This window comes from Bolinopsis microptera, chromosome 6 (genome assembly GCF_026151205.1).
Source record: "Bolinopsis microptera isolate Bmic1 chromosome 6, MBARI_Bmic_1.0, whole genome shotgun sequence".
Taxonomy (NCBI): Eukaryota; Metazoa; Ctenophora; class Tentaculata; order Lobata; family Bolinopsidae; genus Bolinopsis; species Bolinopsis microptera.
The window spans coordinates 85,488-103,346 of record NC_087077.1 but is presented as its reverse complement, the minus strand read 5'-3'; the positions used below and the strand labels follow the sequence as shown (position 1 = coordinate 103,346).

At 37.6% G+C, this 17,859-nt stretch overlaps 2 protein-coding genes across 2 annotated transcripts; both read right to left on the bottom strand.

Annotated features, from left to right (window-relative positions):
- Nucleotides 1-4,591: 4,591 nt before the first annotated feature.
- Nucleotides 4,592-7,274, bottom strand: LOC134817331 (uncharacterized). Its single transcript, XM_063826465.1, has 9 exons — nucleotides 7,239-7,274; nucleotides 6,956-7,091; nucleotides 6,665-6,852; nucleotides 6,287-6,526; nucleotides 5,879-6,021; nucleotides 5,656-5,755; nucleotides 5,423-5,490; nucleotides 5,152-5,256; nucleotides 4,592-4,892 (listed from the first exon to the last, which is right to left on the bottom strand). The coding sequence occupies exons 2-9, from the start codon at nucleotides 7,009-7,011 to the stop codon at nucleotides 4,731-4,733; spliced, it is 1,062 nt and encodes a 353-aa protein (XP_063682535.1). The 5' UTR covers nucleotides 7,012-7,091; nucleotides 7,239-7,274; the 3' UTR covers nucleotides 4,592-4,730.
- Nucleotides 7,275-7,553: 279 nt separating this feature from the next.
- Nucleotides 7,554-9,716, bottom strand: LOC134816824 (uncharacterized). The gene is made up of 8 exons (XM_063825819.1): nucleotides 9,627-9,716; nucleotides 9,322-9,458; nucleotides 9,108-9,207; nucleotides 8,741-8,928; nucleotides 8,478-8,612; nucleotides 8,233-8,333; nucleotides 7,849-7,972; nucleotides 7,554-7,629 (listed from the first exon to the last, which is right to left on the bottom strand). Exons 2-8 carry the CDS (start codon nucleotides 9,414-9,416, stop codon nucleotides 7,554-7,556), a joined length of 819 nt encoding a protein of 272 aa, XP_063681889.1. The 5' UTR covers nucleotides 9,417-9,458; nucleotides 9,627-9,716.
- Between the last annotated feature and the right edge of the window lie 8,143 nt (nucleotides 9,717-17,859).

The following is a 17,859-nucleotide window of genomic DNA, read 5'->3' as shown; positions in this document are numbered from 1 at the left end:
TAAACTTCAAAAGCCATGTAGATTATATTATTAGGAAGGTCATGAAGAGAATTGGTGCCATGTATAGAAGTAAAGCACTGCTACCCATTAAATATAGGAAAATGTTTGCCAATGCACTCATGTTGCCACAATTCGATTATTTAGACACAATCTATTGTAGAGCTGGCAAGACAAAACTTGCTGAACTTGACACTCTGTACAAAAAGGTAGCCAAAATAGCTCTCAACGTTCCAAAAACAGAGAGCAGCCTTAATGTTTATAGAGACATGAAATGGTTACCACTCCATCTTAGACGACAACTCCATCTGTCAAATTATATGTTTAGAATCATCCATGACAATTGTCCTACAAACTTTATGAACAAATTTAGTTACATATCAGGAGGTAGTAGGAGCGGCGAAAGCTGCAACCTTTATGTCAATAGATCAACATCACATAAAAACTTTCAATACTTGGGGGCAAAATGTTGGAATAATGTTCCAACAGATCTACGAAATCTGCCCGATGTTAAAAGCTTTAGTGATTCGTATAAGAAACAGCTACTCTCATCTATAACAACAGACCCTAATTATACCGTCGACAATTCATATGACAAATTTTACACTGCAATCATAGTCGACGATAACTAAGTAACTTCTAATTCTTTTAAATCTGAGGCATATATAATTGATGTATCGAAAAGATATTCCCTTTTTTACCACCTTACCATTCTGATTGATTTTTCACATGACTGACATGTTTTAACTGGAGAAGGGGTTCCCACAGTGGTAGTTTTATAAACCACTTTTAATTTATTGACCTATTATACTTAGTGGTAGTTTTATAGACCACATTTAATTTATTAACTTATCATACTTAGTATTTATTTTTGGTGACTGTATCACCCAGTTTTAACATTTGATAATTGTACAGTTTATTGACGACACATTGACTGAATGTTATTTTATATTCTAATTTATATTCTAGATATTTTATTTATTTTACAACAGACGACAACTTCCTGTTTTTTCTTATATATTAGTTACTCATATCTCTTGTACAGACTTTTTTACAAGGACATTGACAAATGATACTCACATTAGGCATTCATTATTGCATCTAAATTATTTCACTTGCATTAGGCTTAGAAATTTATTCTCTGGTCAACAGATTTCAAATGTTTAATTAATTTGTAGTATGACAGTAAGGTATATAAGAAGTTATTTAATTTTGCTTGGGCTATTATATTGACTAGGTATTGAGGTTTAATGATGATATGGAATTTGAATTCTATATAAATTTACACTATGTGGTTGGGGCATTTTGCATAGTAAATATGGTTACTACTCATATATATCATATTATTTGATTGGTATTCGATTTCTGATTATTTCTTAGGAATATGATTATTATATCTCAATTTGGCTTTAGGTAGGGTGCCCCGCTAAAAGAACTGGATTCTTCCAGGAAGCATCCCGTGCACAGACCTTGGTCTACATATATATTAAATTATTAACCATTCATTCTGTATGTGCACGAAAATTTATTTCAATCAACTTTCAGAGGTACCAATGTGGCAGGAAACCAGGGCTCATGCTGCCGCTGAGCTAAAGCAGTAGAGGAGATGGCGGCTTCTCTGGGATCTAACACATCCTGAAACAGACCAACACTATGTCCCAACGCACTGGTGTTGAGATGTCTGCCCCCGGTGCCTGCCCGGGTCAATAAAGCAGTCAAGCATCATGAATGTTATGTTGAGCATTCTCAACCAGCAGATGTGGGTACTCCCACGAAAGACCGAAACAGATCTAAAGAGACAATTAGCAAAATCGGAAAATAGACTTGAATTTGTTTATATAATTTATAAAGTGTATGTTATTGCCCACAAGGGGCCTGTTAATAATTAATTAAATTATTAGCTATTTTAGATTTAATAATATTAGTACCATTATAATTATCTCTATTATGATTCGAAACTTTCTCTTCGTACCACCACACACGTGCAAATTTGATGAGAAATAAGAAGTTAGGTGAAAGTCAAAGGTTGCATAGCAACGGTGTTGGAATGCACACCTACAATGATTGTTGGAACAGCATTTTGTTCAGTTTTGTGGTAATTACGTTGTGTTTAAAGTGTTTTATATTTAAATCGGCTGTATCCTCAGTTGGGATGGATATTTTTTATGCGATAAAAACATTTCTATCCAAGAGTACTATTACCTTGGCCTTCCTCCCTGTGACCACAGCTTTTCTAGTAATGTATAATTCGAAAGATTATTTCTGTCTGTATGTATCATGTATGTATATATGTATGTATGTACGACCGCCCTTGTGTTAGAACGAGAGTTTTAGCTTTTCTGATAACTTTACTTAACTTTATTCATTACATGTAATCAGGTCAGCCAAGCAAAATTTAAGCCGAACGAAATTTCAGCCAAACAAAATTTTAGCCAAACAATAGATTAACTCATCGCCACACGTGCTTTTATTTTATGTTACGTTGCACGTGTTGTACTGTTGTAAAATATGCGCGCATCTAGCAGTAGCACTGCTAGCTGCCTGATCCGACCACTGTGACATACGTTGCATGCCACTTTTCCCGCGCGAAGCGCGCGCCGTCGAAGGCGGAAAAAGGGGCATACAATGAAGGAAATCAGACTTTTTGGCCGAGGGACGCATATTTTGCGCCCCCATTATCCTATTCGACCAAATATGGGAGTAATTTAACCAAAACAGTTAAATGCATTGTTTGTAACTAAGTTGCAATATTTGTGAGTTTATTCACATAGCCATGTGCCTACGCGTACTGCGTGACGCGCTTGTTTCACGGCGGTCGCGCGCTACTGCAAGCGAGAGGGCTCTGGTTAGAGCAAGTGAGTTTACTTGGTATCTTTGTACTATTTTTATTATTTAAATGACTTTATCATTTATTAAGTCGTGAGAACAAAGCGCCAGGAAAATAAGACAATTTTTCGCGCGAACTTGTAAATTTATTTACGCCGCGCAGAGGTGTGCCTTCCTGGTATATCCATATTATCTCTGATTTTGGGATACGAAACATGTATTAACGACCACTTTGTTTTTAGTTCTGTGGAGTGTGGTTGCTTTGCTGCGCGCGAGTTGGTTTCGTTTACACGTCGATTCACAATTGATCATTGAGACTTTATTACTTTTTGCAAACAAAGCTAAATGTCCGAGTCTACTGCGAATTCAGGTGACGATGTAAAAGTTCTTGAGGTTATTTTTGACAAAAAATGTGCATTTTCATTTGAATGGATAAACTGAAAGTTTTGAACTAATCTTTAACGATCGCGATTCTTATCAAAATTGCAATTGTGAATTGACACTCTATACTACTCAAATATTAATATAACGGGTGACACTCGTAAAATATTTGTTTCAAATATTATGTCGTCGATTCCAACTCAGCGCGCGTCCTTGGCCTTGTAGGTTATAAACCTGCAACTCAAGTACACTTTTATGAAACTCGTAGTCGAACTGTACTCCAAGATTCGCACCATTTGTTTTAACAAACTTTCAATGTTCGGGAATTCCGATTTCCGTGAAATTCCCGATTTTCGGGAATCCGGGAAATTTTTCCCGATTTTCGGGAATCCCAGGATTTATTTCGGTCGGTATTCCCGAATCCCGGGATTTGAAAATGAGATTGGGAATGACTTCACTACGGCCCAGTAATTGGTAATGCATCGCGCTGCAAGTTTTTGGATTGAAGCTTTTTTGTTTCATGATCGAAATTTCACAGTTTTTATTGAATTTTTGACCAGTGACCAATCAGCGAGGTCAGTGTCAATAATATAACACAAGTCACAAGTGCATCGAGGTACTGGAAGCTAAATATCAGGAGAATTAGAAAACTGTGATGAAAAGAAAATGTAACTATGAAAACTAAAAAGCGTAAATCAGCAAAGCCAAAAGAAAATGACTTTTTATTTGCTAAATGGTAGAACATTATTCGTGGAACATTATGAGTATGACTTATGTGTGATGTAAATTGTAAAGTAATGTTTAATCTGAACCAGTCAACCATCAATAAAATCGATTATAATTATATAATTTATAAATATTAATAACACATTTGCATCGATGATTGAATAACAAGAATTTTGCCGCGGTTACACCACGCACGATTAATTTTCCCTGCTTAAACCGTTAACATTTGCAACTAAACGAAAAGATAATTTTATCGATTAATAAAAATTGGATTATTTTGTTGTTAAAAAGTTGCAATATTTTCATCGTAATTTGTTATTGCGCGCGTGCAGGATAATCGAATATTTAGTACGCCGCGCACAAACTTTGGGCTAATTTAATTTGAACAGCATCGTTTGACAATTGAAATTCGCGTTGGATACTGCAATTAACTAACACATGCCGAGCGTCGCGCGCAGCATAACAGACGTTTCCTATACTCATAATTGTAGGGGAGTGGTCTATATTGCGAAGGAGCAGACTTTTGTCGTCAACGTAGGACCGTCGGGCCACCTCACATATCCAAACCCGATTACTTATTTCCTACGATCTTTTTGCCTTCGGCAAGAGCAGGGAAAAAATTAGTGAGACACAATTATGTTTATCATTTATATCATATATTAATAAATTATATTAATAAAGTTTAAAATTTTCAAAGATACACGATCTAAAAATGTTTTCATCAAATAAACGGTGAGGTAATCTTTTAAAATGTAAAAGCAAAATTGTTTAATCATTAATAAACGTTGATACCCTAAAAGCTACAATTCATCTTTTTCCGATGCGATCAAATTTTGCATTAATCTTTGAGCCACCTGCTTGAGGGTTAACATAATTCCAGAATGTATACCAGAGTAAGCAGGATTCTTTGTTTCCTTTTTTCCGGGGTTATTTCTATGCTTCTTGCTGGCATCTAGCCAGGCCTGAAGTAAAATTTTGGAAAACTTGTGGAGAGCGATAAAGTTAGTTAATATTAATAAGTATTGCAAAACTTTGAATATTATAGCGAAGCCGAAACGAAGCGACTGTAAAACAACCACGGCAGAAAAAGAGCACGCCAAATCCTGTGTGCGGCCTCGTACTATTTCTTCCTTAAAAACGTCAGAGAAATAGTAAAATTGAAAATAGACCAGAGCGACGAGATTAGCAAGCTGATTAAGTACAATCTAAAACTAAACTAACCTGCCGTGCTTCTTTTCTGGTTCTTGTAGGTCTTTCTTCGGTGTTCTTGTGTTGAACAGCTCTGATATTTGAGTTTATCATCAGCATACACTTCGCGACAAGAACCTGATCATGATGCGGGACAGTCAATAATACTAGCAAATTAATTTAACAGAGTTTGAGTTGAGCTGACTTGTGAACTCGACAACTATACAAAAAACGCCCTACGATAATTAAGGAGGGTATAATAAACGTGTTTTTAAACTTAAAATAATAAACTGATCAGTTTTACCTCCCTGTTCTCTCGGTATAACAAGGTTTCAATATGTTCTGTGAAGTACTCTACTATCTTTATTATCGCTAAAGAGATGAGACAAATTGTCGTTATTATCCAGAAGTGATTATTCTTTATTTCCTTTCAGGATAATAGCTACATTCTTCAAGCTTAGCAATCAACTTATTGGGTCAAAAATCGTGCTTTAATAGAGCTGTACTCAAAAAAGAAAATGTAGCAGATTTTTGTACTTTTCATGAACTGTTCCGAGAATTTATTTTCTCTTGGGGTAATCTTCCTTAAAAACTTCTTGCTGATAAAGTAGGGCTGAGTATTGCCATCCAGTTTTACCTAAAATAGATAAGAGACTCATTCGAGAGTTATATTACTGAGACCTCCTGATTGGTCGAGAAAACTGATATTCCGATGCAAACATAACGAGACAATTATAATAGATTCAGGTCAATAATTTACCTTTAATATCGAGTTAGCAAAACTTTGGATGAAAGAATCGGGTAGGAGGTCTTCAATCTCTGAAATTTCTTTATCACAATCCTCTTCGTATTTAATGCGTTGAAGACAAGCTGATAAGAAGTCCTCAAAGTCCGACTCTATAACTGAAATCGAATTCACCATTTCAGAATAAATTTCACTGCTTGCATCAATTTCGACACGCAATCATGAAATAAATCTTCCGAATATTTATCGCAAATGACATCCAAAGGTAACAATTGGAGATATTTAAATAGGCCCGGTGCTTTAAACAATATATTTTCTCCAATCTCGGTCTTACGAATAAAGCAAGAAAAGGCGTCCCAAGAAACTAATTAAGCCTGAAACATATTCAGATTGAAGGATTCAATGTTAGAATTATCCACTTACACTGAACACATTTAGCAAATCCATCTCCAGAACCACACTTGAAATACGCCGGACACGTCACTAGATCACAGGAACCAGGTTGACAAGAAGCCGGGTCCCCGCTCCACTGTCCGTCCTCCCCACACTCCCGGACCGCTGAGCCGACCAGAATATGGGTCACGTGACATGTTGTTGTGATGGAGGAGAGGGTTATGTGCTGGGTTCCTGTTCCTTCTTCGAGCTGCGCTAGTTCCGGGCACTCTGCAGGTGTTTTAAGCTAGGTTAACAGTATCAGGAGTATGTTTTGTTTCGCTTTGACTCCACAATACACTGTTTATGGTGCTCAATGAACGAAAATGTGTATTTTGTGTACTTCTCGTATCATGTTGTCATACGTACTTGGCCGACAGTGAGGAATATTCGTGTTCCATATTCCTTTCTGGGTACAAGAGATAACAATATCTCCGGCAACATGTTCACTATTGTCACTATAATCAGGGAAATAGCCGATGTCGCATGTGATGAGTGCGGTGAGATTGCGATCATCAACTGTACCATGCTGTATGGTGAGAGCTGGACATCTTGATCTGGGTTTATTAGATAATTCGGTTAGAGATGATCGGGGCTGTGGGATCAAGGAGATGAGATCAATGATATATTGAAGGAGGGAAGGAGTAGGTTTTTACTAACCTGCAAATGGCGAAATATTCCATTTCAAGACAGAATTGGCCAGTTTCACAGTTCATAACGCTACAAAAAGTAGGATCACATGATGGGATTATATCACTCCATAGACCAGTTGGAAGACATTCAAGAGACCTGGATCCTACAAAATATCTGGGTAAGTTGCGTGGCGTTCAATTAAAAGCTTACGATTCCATTTTTATCTTGTCCTACCTTCTCGTTATTAATGTTGGGACATCAATAAATATATCTTTATGCCTAGCTTTAAAAGAAACGTCTTTGCAAATACCTCTCAAGCGGTAGTTTGACGTTTTTGCAGACGATGTAGGCGCTACTGTTGTCGTTTTCTACAAATCCATCAGAATCGTGAACTCAGGACACTCTAAGAAAATCAATAAAGGGTGTGAGAATTAAAACGTCTCCACGATGAACCACAATAAAAACTCAACTAAAATTACGACAGCTTGATTTGCAGTTCAGTTATATACCAAGCAACGAGCTTGAATCAGTCAGACAAGTCTACTTTTGAAGCATTGAGGTGAGATGGGGTTGTGGAAAAGGGTCGTCACTGTGTATATAAGGAGGAGGATCAGGGGTTACCAGCCTACAGTATTCGTTTTCTTCGCATTGTGTATGTCTCACAATCTTGCAGTACACATTTTCCCGGAAGTGGTTCCCATCTGAAACAGATAGCATTGATTACTGAGTGATACAAATCAAATAGCACCGGGTCAAGGTTGCGGAGACTGAAAGCGACAAAGCGACAAATATTAAGGCTTGATGTCCATATAAAAAGATTTTCTGTCGATTGATATCCAAATATTTTGAATAACAACCCAAGAAACTTATGCTAACTCAGTCAAGATCGCAGGAAGATTAAAAATCAAATAGGCCCGAACCTGCCGTCTAGTGTACACATGTGTTTACTGTTCACAGAGTACGAGTATTTGTTGTCACACGTGACCTCAGCTGTCGTTCCCGTGATATTCACGTGTCCGTCTGGCACCAGGAAACCTTCACACGCTGCAAAAGAATTTAAACAGTTTATCAATAAATCATCTCAAATGTTATTTTTAAGATGCAAGGAGTAATGAGTAAGGAGTAATGAGTAATGAGTAAGGAGTAAGGAGTAAGGAGTAAGGAGTAATGAGTAAGGAGTAAGGAGTAAGGAGTAAGGAGTAAGGAGTAAGGAGTAAGGAGTAAGGAGTAAGAAGTAAGAAGTAAGGAGTAAAGAGTAAGGAGTAAGGAGTAAGGAGTAAGGAAATTTAAGGTTTGCAACATACCCATGGTACATGTTGGTAGGTTATCAATGATCCTGCAATCCCTAAACGGAGGGCAGATCATTTCTTTGCACGTGGGACAGTTTGCCATTATGTGCGGAGACCTACGATAATAAAGTGTTAATTAAAACTCTACTTATGTGGTGGATACTACTCTATAAATAACTGATTTCTCAAAAACTAATTTACTTTATAAATTCGTATTTTTAACGATCTCTGAGAGAACACGGTACTAAGCGACCACTAACGTATCACCAGATGCAGCACATATGAGACTAAGAACACAGGATCCTAAACTCTCATCAAAACACTTCACAGAGCAAACCCCATCTTCAGTTATCACCGCCTCACTTGTGCCTTTAGTGACATCTTCTGATTCCCTCCTGTCATGTTTCATGGATAATATCGTCAAGACTTCCAAAATAGAACATGTATTGTTGGTATTAGGCGACGGTACGGCTGCTTTAAGATTTAAAGTGTAAAGAAAGCAAAACATTAAATTGTAGCATACCAGTGAGTTAAGCTGTCTCCCTCAATAACAGCCACAGTACAGGAAACAGGAGAAGGGTGAGATGAAACTGCACAGGAGATGCTGGGGTGGTTTGAAGCTGTGGATCTCGTGTGGATTAGTTCCGGGATCTCAGAGAAATAGTCGCAGTGATCTGGTACTGTCTTGTTTTTCACACAAACTGCATATCCCTATAATAAAATTGCTGTTTGACCTCTCGGATTGTATTATCTTAAAGTTAGCTTTCAGTTCCCCTTTTAGTTGGAGAATGAAGGAATAAATACTGACATTAACTTCACAATGATGAAGAATTTATCTGAGAAGTAAGACTTTCAGTTTCGTTACGTACAGATGAAGACAGAGCACTTACCGTCATTTTAACGAGGTTATTGTTGGGAGAGTTTGTGAAATAACAGTCTTTTCCATTAACACTAATCTCACTACCCTCACAGTTCCCGGGAAAATCTGCCCTGCAATCAAACACGCAGATTGCGATGAAAGTACAATAAACCTCTAATCAAATCCTTCGGAACTCTGAAATGCTAACCCAATATATTTCAGCAATCTAACGCAACAATACTTACGTTTGAAGACACCTACACGTCCAGACGACATGACCACCTGGACATCGGGCTCTGAACCGCCATCTGCCCAGCCCACCGGACCAGCCGGGTAGCATCAAACACTGGTCTGGAGACAGCTAGAGTTCCTCCTCCCTCATCTGGACGGGTTTTGAGCGTCAGTGTTATGAGTTGTATGTTATTTGTTATTAATATTTGACAGCATTTTGTTTGCACTCTTTTGATCACTATATAAGTTTGAGTAAGTTTGTGCTTAGAAGAGACTGAAGGTCTACACTGCCAGATTTGGTTGCTGTACGGGGACCTACCAGGTGAACACCACGTCCTTTCCTCCCAACTCCCTGACTCAAGACATGTCACCATCCTCCTACCCAGTAAAGAGAAACCCTCGTCACAGTTATAAGTAGCATGGGTTCCATTTTGAAATTCCACTGTCCCGTTTAGAGGAGCCTGGGCTTCTCCCCAACCTATTTAAACCAGTTACTTACGAGTTTAGAGGACCTGGGGGTTCTCCGCAAACCGATGTAAAACCGTTACGACGGAGTTCAAGGAGCCTGGGCTTCTCCGCAAACCCATGTAAATCCATTACTGTACGAGTTTAGAGGGGCCTGCTTTTCCGAAAACCCGATTAAACCAGTTACGTACAAGTTTTTAAGGGGCCTGGGGTTCTCCGCAACCTGAGTAAATCTCAGTTTTCGTACGGATTTGAGGGGCCTGGCTTCTCCGCAACCCCGATTAAATCTCAGTTACTGTACGGGGTTCAGAGGAGCTGGCTTCTCCGCAACCTGACGAAATCTCAGTTACGTACGGAGTTTAGAGCCTGGGCTTCTCCGCAACCATTTAAATCTCAGTTACTGTACGGGGTTTTTGAGGAGCCTGGCTTCTCCCAACCTGAGTAAATCTCAGTTACGTAAAAGGATTTTTTGAGGAGCCTGGGGTTTCCGCAACCTAGAAACTCAGTACTGTACGGGGTTCAAGGAGCCTGGGGTTCTCCGAAAACCTGCGTAAATCTCAGTTACTGACGGAGTTCAAGGAGCCTGGCTTTTCCGCAAAACCCGATGTAAATCTCATTTTCGTACGGAGTTTGAGGGGCCTGGGCTTCTCCCAAACCCGATTAAATCTCAGTTACTTTCGGATTTAGGGGGAGCCGGCTCCCCAACCGATGTAAATCTCATTACTGAAAGTTTAAGGACCTGGGCTCTCCGCAACCTATTTAAAACTCAGTTACTGTCGGATTTAGAGGGGCCTGGCTTCTCCCAACCTGGGTAAATCTCAGTTACTGTACAGAGTTAGGGACCTGGCTTCTCCCCAACCTATTAAATCTCAGTTATGTACGGAGTTCAGAGGAGCCGGGGTCTCCGCAAACCGATTTAAAACTAGTTACTGTACGGGTTTAGAGGACCTGGCTTTTCCGCAACCTGATGTTTAAACCATTACTGACGGGGTTTAGAGGGGCCTGGGGTTTTTCCGCAAACCCGATGAAAAACCATTACGTACGGACCTGGGGTTTCCCAACCTGATTAAATCTAGTTACTGTACAGATTTAGAGACCTGGGCTTTTCCGCAACCTGATTAAACTCAGTTACTCTAAAGAGTTTAAGGGGCCTGGGGGTTTTCCGAACCTATTTAAACTCATTACTGTACGGACCTGGGCTTTTCCGGGAACCTGATTAAATCTCGTTACTGTACAAGTTTAGAGGGCCGGCTTTTCCGCAAACCCGATGTAAAATTTAGTTTACTGTACGGGTTTTGAGGGGCCTGGGCTTCTCCGCAACCCGATGTAAATCCAGTTACGTAGGAGTTCTCCCAACCTGATGTAAATCCATTACTGACGGAGTTTTCCAAACGTCAATTCGAAAAACTCTGGAATGTCAGAAATTTAAAAAATTGCCGGGGAATCCGAAGTGCTAAAGGGGGAAAGGGTTTTTCGAGAAAGGAAAAGATTTAAAATTTACCAAGGGCAGCTAAAACTTTTGACCATATAAAAAACATACCCCCAAAAACAAGAGGGATAGCAGGACCACCCAGGGCAACTTGTCATCACACATTTAGATTTAAGTTTGGAAACGTAAGGGGGGGGGTCCCCCCTTTCCCTTTAGACACCAGTTTTTTCCCTTTCCCCACAACGTCCGGAGATTCAAAATACTTGTTTGAGCTGGGGGTGAGGTTTTTTCAATTTGCCAAAATTTTTTTAATCGGGGTGGGGGGGAAATAATCCGGTAGAATTCGATATTTATAATCAGGTAAATATCCCTTTGATGGGGACACGGTAACGGATATCCAACATTCACAAAAACTTTAAAAGTAGAGAATAAAAGTAGCAAGAGATGACTGAAGGTATATCACCTTTTACCAAAAACGTCGAAAGAATCCTGGGTGATCACAGGATCGGCGAGTACAGACCATACAGTTTACGCACCCACCTTTTGCTCAGAATTCTTGGGTGTTGAAATGTATGCTAATTGGTCGTTTATTACTCCAGTCCCTTTGTTTAAAAGAAGTAATAATTATGTACGTCTGGAGTTAACTTCATCAATAATACAATATCAATCTGTCAAATATCAATATCAGACTAAATTCGAATAAATAATCAAATATTATTTTGTTATCGATCCTGAATAAAAAGTAAGTTAAGTTAAGGATATTAAAAAATTAAAAAACTTACAACCAAGTGGTTTTTTAAAAACGCCCCCCAAAAATTGATCTGAGAGCTTTTCAGTCGAAATACAATCATGATAGAAATATTAAGTGTGTTAAGTGGTTGCTGCGTGCGATAAGAATAGATTATGCAATTTAAAAATTGTTGGATTCCAAGTTTCTTATAAATCAGCTGCCTGTACTTGTAATAATAGTGCATAGGTTCTCAATTTTATCAAAGTTAATGGAAGATTTCTAGGCAATGACCTTGAGGTTAGAATTTTTTTTAGAGACAGTGTACATAAAGCTATGGCTGCAGTGAACAAAAAAGTATTTGATTTATTAGACAGAAATAACCGTTTTTTAATCGTTGTACGGGTTGACTGTTGATGGCCTCCTAAGGGGAGTATAAGGGCAGTGGTACTTGAATAATCTTAGTAGAGAATTCTGAAATGCAATGGTACTCTGAACAAGTTTTGAACTGTAGAATTTTTAGTCTATTAAAAAATGGGTTTTGTATGACTCCTTTTCAAATTGGTTATTGGCTAATCTGATGATACCTATGGTCTAGTTCTTGCACATGTTGATTGGTTTATCTAGATATGAGTCGAGATCACCAAACGGGATCCTTATACAGTGCTTCTGAGTGATAAAAAGACTGTATTGGACCGTTCCTGAATGGACAAACACCCCAAACACTTTATCCATAACTGAGATGTGATGTCAAAAAGGCCTTATATATTTTCAAGTATAGTTCTGAAGGTATAGAGTGCCGGATTTCTTACAGATTGCACCAGTCATGGTCCGCAGCTTTTTGCGGATATGTAGTGCATTTGGGGGCAATCCGTTTAGCTTATATCTATAACAACACCTAAGAATTTGGTCTCCTTGATCTTTGTGTACTTACCATCGATGATATTGATCTATTTCATCTAGCAGGTTAGCAAATGGTCTAGGTCCGCGCCACTAGGTGTCATCATATTCAGAGGCATTGGTTTAAAATGTATGTAGCAGCATTTGGACATGTTGATATGAAGATAGATTACATTCATTGTAAATCGAGACATGTTTTTGTACTAAGTTGGCTTCTCTTTTTATTTGTTGCTTCTCTAGATGGTCCTGATATGAAGATATTAGTGTCATCAGCATTAAAGTACAAATTTCACCTCACTGTATGAAAAACAGTTTACTATATCGATCATTACAGTCGATGAGTAGTGGCCCAAGATTGACCCTTGTGGTACTCCAATTTCACGGCCATTGTTTACTGATGGTACTCGTTATACATAACACATTACTGCTTTCTGTTGTCAAATAGCTTTTAAGTAGGTAGTGGAGAAATACCCCATAATACCGTAGGAATTTACTTGCTTAGAAGAATATTGTGATCAAGGGTGTCAAAGGCTTTGCTCAAGTCAATGGATATGCCCAATACATGTTTATTGATAGCCAGAGACTTTGTAACGGAAGTTATTGATTGTGTAGAGCATGCAGTGTAGAATGGCCTTTTCTAAATCAAAAACTGTGAGAGGTTGTAGTCACACCTTAGATTTGAAAGAAATTATAAAGGCGTTTGTTTTGTAAATGATCTTCTCAAAGATTTTTCCAAAATAAAGGTAATATGATACAGGCCGATAATTTTCAATTCATTCATTCCTTTGGTCTTTCTTGTAAATAGGAATACTTTACCAGTTTTAAATATACTTGGAAATGTTCCCACTTTGTATACATTGCGTTGAGTGTACGAAGCCTTGGCCAACGGGTACCGCAATGAGCTTTGCAGATTTTTTTACAACGATTTTATAGTATGTCATGCCTTGCCATTTTGGAAATCTCGATGACCTCGTCAAATCTCGTCTTCATTAGTTGTTCTTCTAGGTTTATGGAGTCAGATATGAATTAGTCATGACTGGCAAATGATTTACTGAGAATGGTTCAGAGAAATATATTGTTTGACAATACATTTTTATTTAGATTACTTGCAAGTCTTGAGATGGAAAATTTTCAACAAAATTTGTTAAGCAATTATTCGTCTGCAAGTAACTTCTTGGCCAATATGACAAAATCGTCCTTACATCTAGACATTTTTACCACAGAGTTCATTTATAACTTCCCAGTCTTTTTCGAATTCATGCTTTTACTTCTCGAATTTTTGAGTATTAGCACATAGCCTTTGCCATATTTATTGACCTTTTGAGATACTTGACGAATTCTTGTAGTAGATGTGTTGTTTGGGTCCCCGTCAGTAGTTGTAATGTACAAGTCTTCTTCATTCGAAATACAACTAGCTTTCTTATCGATGGAATTAATTGGCCTGGGTAATCCAAGGGTTGGTTATGCTGGTACGTTTGTGGTTCTAGGAGTTAGAGTTTGCATAAGGAAAAATCTATCATTTCTTGAAATAAACTGCATTGAAAGAATCTATGTGTTACAGCTGTGGTGGGAACCTATTTACATCGTTTTCTATCAAGAACAGAGAGCATTTTCTAAGTTTAGCATTACTATAGTCGTAGTGTATAGTAATTTTGTCTGAGGGTCAGGTTTGGCACAGGAGTCGGGGAAAGTTCATAAAGAGTGAATATAGGGTGATGTGGGAGATTTGTCAGATATCCACACCAGAAATTAAGGGTGTGATTACCTACATTGGTATGGTTATTGTAAATACAGGTCCTGGAACAGCCAGGCATTTGGTGAGTTGGTACTGATATGGTTGGTATGAAGCCGTTGTTGAATGTTATTTCTTGGAATTTGTCCTCTGATGGAGATGGGTCCTTCAACATGTTTACATTGAAATCACCAAGAATTCTGATTGATTTTGCACATGACTGACATGCTTTAACTGGGAGAAGGGTGTTTCGCACAGTGGTAGTTTTATAGTTTTATAAAACACGTTTAATTTATTGACCTATTATTACCTAATGAGTTTTATAGACCACATTTAATTTATTAACTTATTTACTTAGATTTTTTTTTGGTGACTGTAATCACCCAGTTTTAACATTTGATATTTGTACAGTTATTGACGACACATTGACTGAAGTTATTTTATATTAGTCTAAGTTATATTTAGATATTTTATTTATTTTTCAACAGACGACAACTTCCTGTTTTTTTTTTCTTCTTTATTAGTTACTCATTTATCTTGTTCAGACTGTTTTACAAGGACATTGACATAAATCTTACACATTAGGCATTCATTATTGCATCTAAATTATTTCATTGCATTAGGTTTAGAATTTATTCTCTGGTTAACAGATTTCCAATCTGTTCAATTAATTTTGTAGTATGACAGTAAGGTTATAAGAAGTTATTTATTTTGCTGGGCTATTATATTGGGACTATTGAGGTTTAATGATGATATGGAATTTGAATCTTGAATATATAAAGTCTTACACTATGTGGTTGGGCCATTTTGCATAGTAAATATGGTTACTACTTCATATATTTCATTATTATTTGATTGGTATGCGATTTCTGATTATTTCCTAGGAATATGATTATTATAATTCTCTATTTGGCCTTTAGGTATGGGTGCCCCGCTAAAGGAACTGGATTCTTCCCGGGAGCATCCATGCACAGGAGCTTGGTCATTACATTTATATTAAATTATTACATTCAGTCTGTATGTGCAACAAAAATGTATTTCAATAAAAATAAATATTATCCTTTTTGTTTTAATGCAGCAGCTTTGGAACAATGTCTTTTAAAAAATGCTCACGTCAAAGCAATTGCTAGATGCTTCCATTAACTTGATAAAATCGAGAACCAAAAGCACTATTAATACATTCACCAGGCTGCTGACTTGAAAGTTTACTTGGACTCCAAACAATTTTAAATTGCAGGAACCTAATCTTATTGCAGCGGGCACACACTTACTATTTACTATCGTGAGTGTACTACAGACTGAAAACAAACTCTCAGATCGATTTTGGGCGTTTTTAACACTTGTAATGAGAACATCTTAATTTATAAATGGTTATTAAGAACGAATGATATTAATATTTGATAATGTATTGATAGTTTAGTCTGATATGATCTGATTGTGTTATTATTGAATGAAGTTACTCAGACATAAAAAATTACTACTTCTTTTAACAAAGGGACTTGGAGTGTAAACGACCAAGTTGCATAAATGTCTATCCAAACAAGATTCCAGGGACCGGCCAAGGTGGGTGGTATTACTTTACGGTCTGGCAGTCTACGATCTGATATCACCCTGGATCTTTTCGAGTATCTTTGTAAAAGGAATATACCTTTTAGTCACTCTTTTGCCACTCAAGTTCCACTATGATATTATTAGCTTTAGCAATGCACTTTCTCGCGTGCTTCATTCAATTCTAAAAAGCACATTCTTCATAGCCTTGACAAAGAAATGGCCATCTTACTACTATTCTATACTGTTCCTGTGCTGCGGAGAAAGGACTGGCACTTCATTTTACTGGACTAGATATGATATGTTGCAATGAAAAATAAGACATATTGCAGGGACATACTATATATGGCATTTATTTGGTACCAAGCTGCCAGATCTGTCGAATCGTGACTTCGGCTGGAATAACACAGCTGTTCCAGGATCAGGCAATGGGACTTAAGGATTTGGTATTATAAGTAAGCCTCAGGTGTAGGCGCTCGATTCTATGAAACATCTTTTCGTATGTAATCGGAACAGATTAGATGCGAAACATTTTCGCGCCGGCGATATACAGTATGTAAGAATTGCCAAAAATTGCAAAAATCAATTACTGGGCCGCGCTCAGCTGTCATTCCGCCAAATGATATTGTTAATGAAAATAATAGCCTGTGGTCTCCGGTTAATGGCACTACTCGGGTCGCGCCAGCGCATCTAAATAATTCTTCTTGCAAACCAAGATCGGCGAAATGCACACTTGTACCTCACCGATCTGCGAAGGATTGGACATGTGAAACAAATCAATAAAATGCAAAAAAGAAAATTATCAAAAATGTGTATCACGGTCTTGACTGATGTAGTTATGTCTAAATTCTTCGAAGTTAGCGCCGCGCCGCTTTCTTCTCGATAAGTGTACGAAGTAGCGAGAGCGCCGGGCCAGACCATTAACAATGGTTCAATATCAACGTCGTGCACCCCCATTGTCGGTTACTTAGTATGTGTGAAAACCACGCTACAGCCACGATACAACGGGGCGCACTCAGTGCGCGGCGGGCATACAAGTATGGATATCAAACATATGATAATGTAAATTAAAAATTAATGGTTTGGTATTTATAATTGATTATAATATAACGCAAATATTTTTTAAAACTTTAAAAATAGATACAATTTAAAATTTGAGTGTGAGGATGATGCAATGAATTTAAAGTTGGCAATTTAAATGTTAAACGCCGCGCGCTATTTCAGAAAAATGATTGAGCGCGATTTACGAGAACATCTATATTTGGTAAAAATAAAAAAAAGCTTTTTTAGTAGATTTTGATCGTTTGATTTGGGATCTCGTCAAGAATTATTATATTTATTATAACCGAATATTTTAAGTATAAACGCCTTGATATTCAACCTTAGTCATTGAATATAGTTGATTATCAATCCATGCAATAGTTCATAAATTTAGATGGACTCATGGATAATGACACGGAGATTGTCGTTAACAAAAAATTCAGTAAAACAAAAATTTCAAATTTTATGCCATTTATTACTGAGTAAACAAGTTTACAGTAAATCAAATTTGATATTTAACGGAATCCTAATTCAATGTGTAGTAGATTGTCACTCTTTAATAGGATTAGATATAGGTTGACGGGGAAGGAGGGTGTGCGTGCTGTTCGCTTTGCTCCCACACAAACGGCAACCCTAGTAATATGTTTGTATGGGGACACGGTCTCGATCACGATAAAAATTAGGATTGTAGCATTTTTGTAAACTTTTAG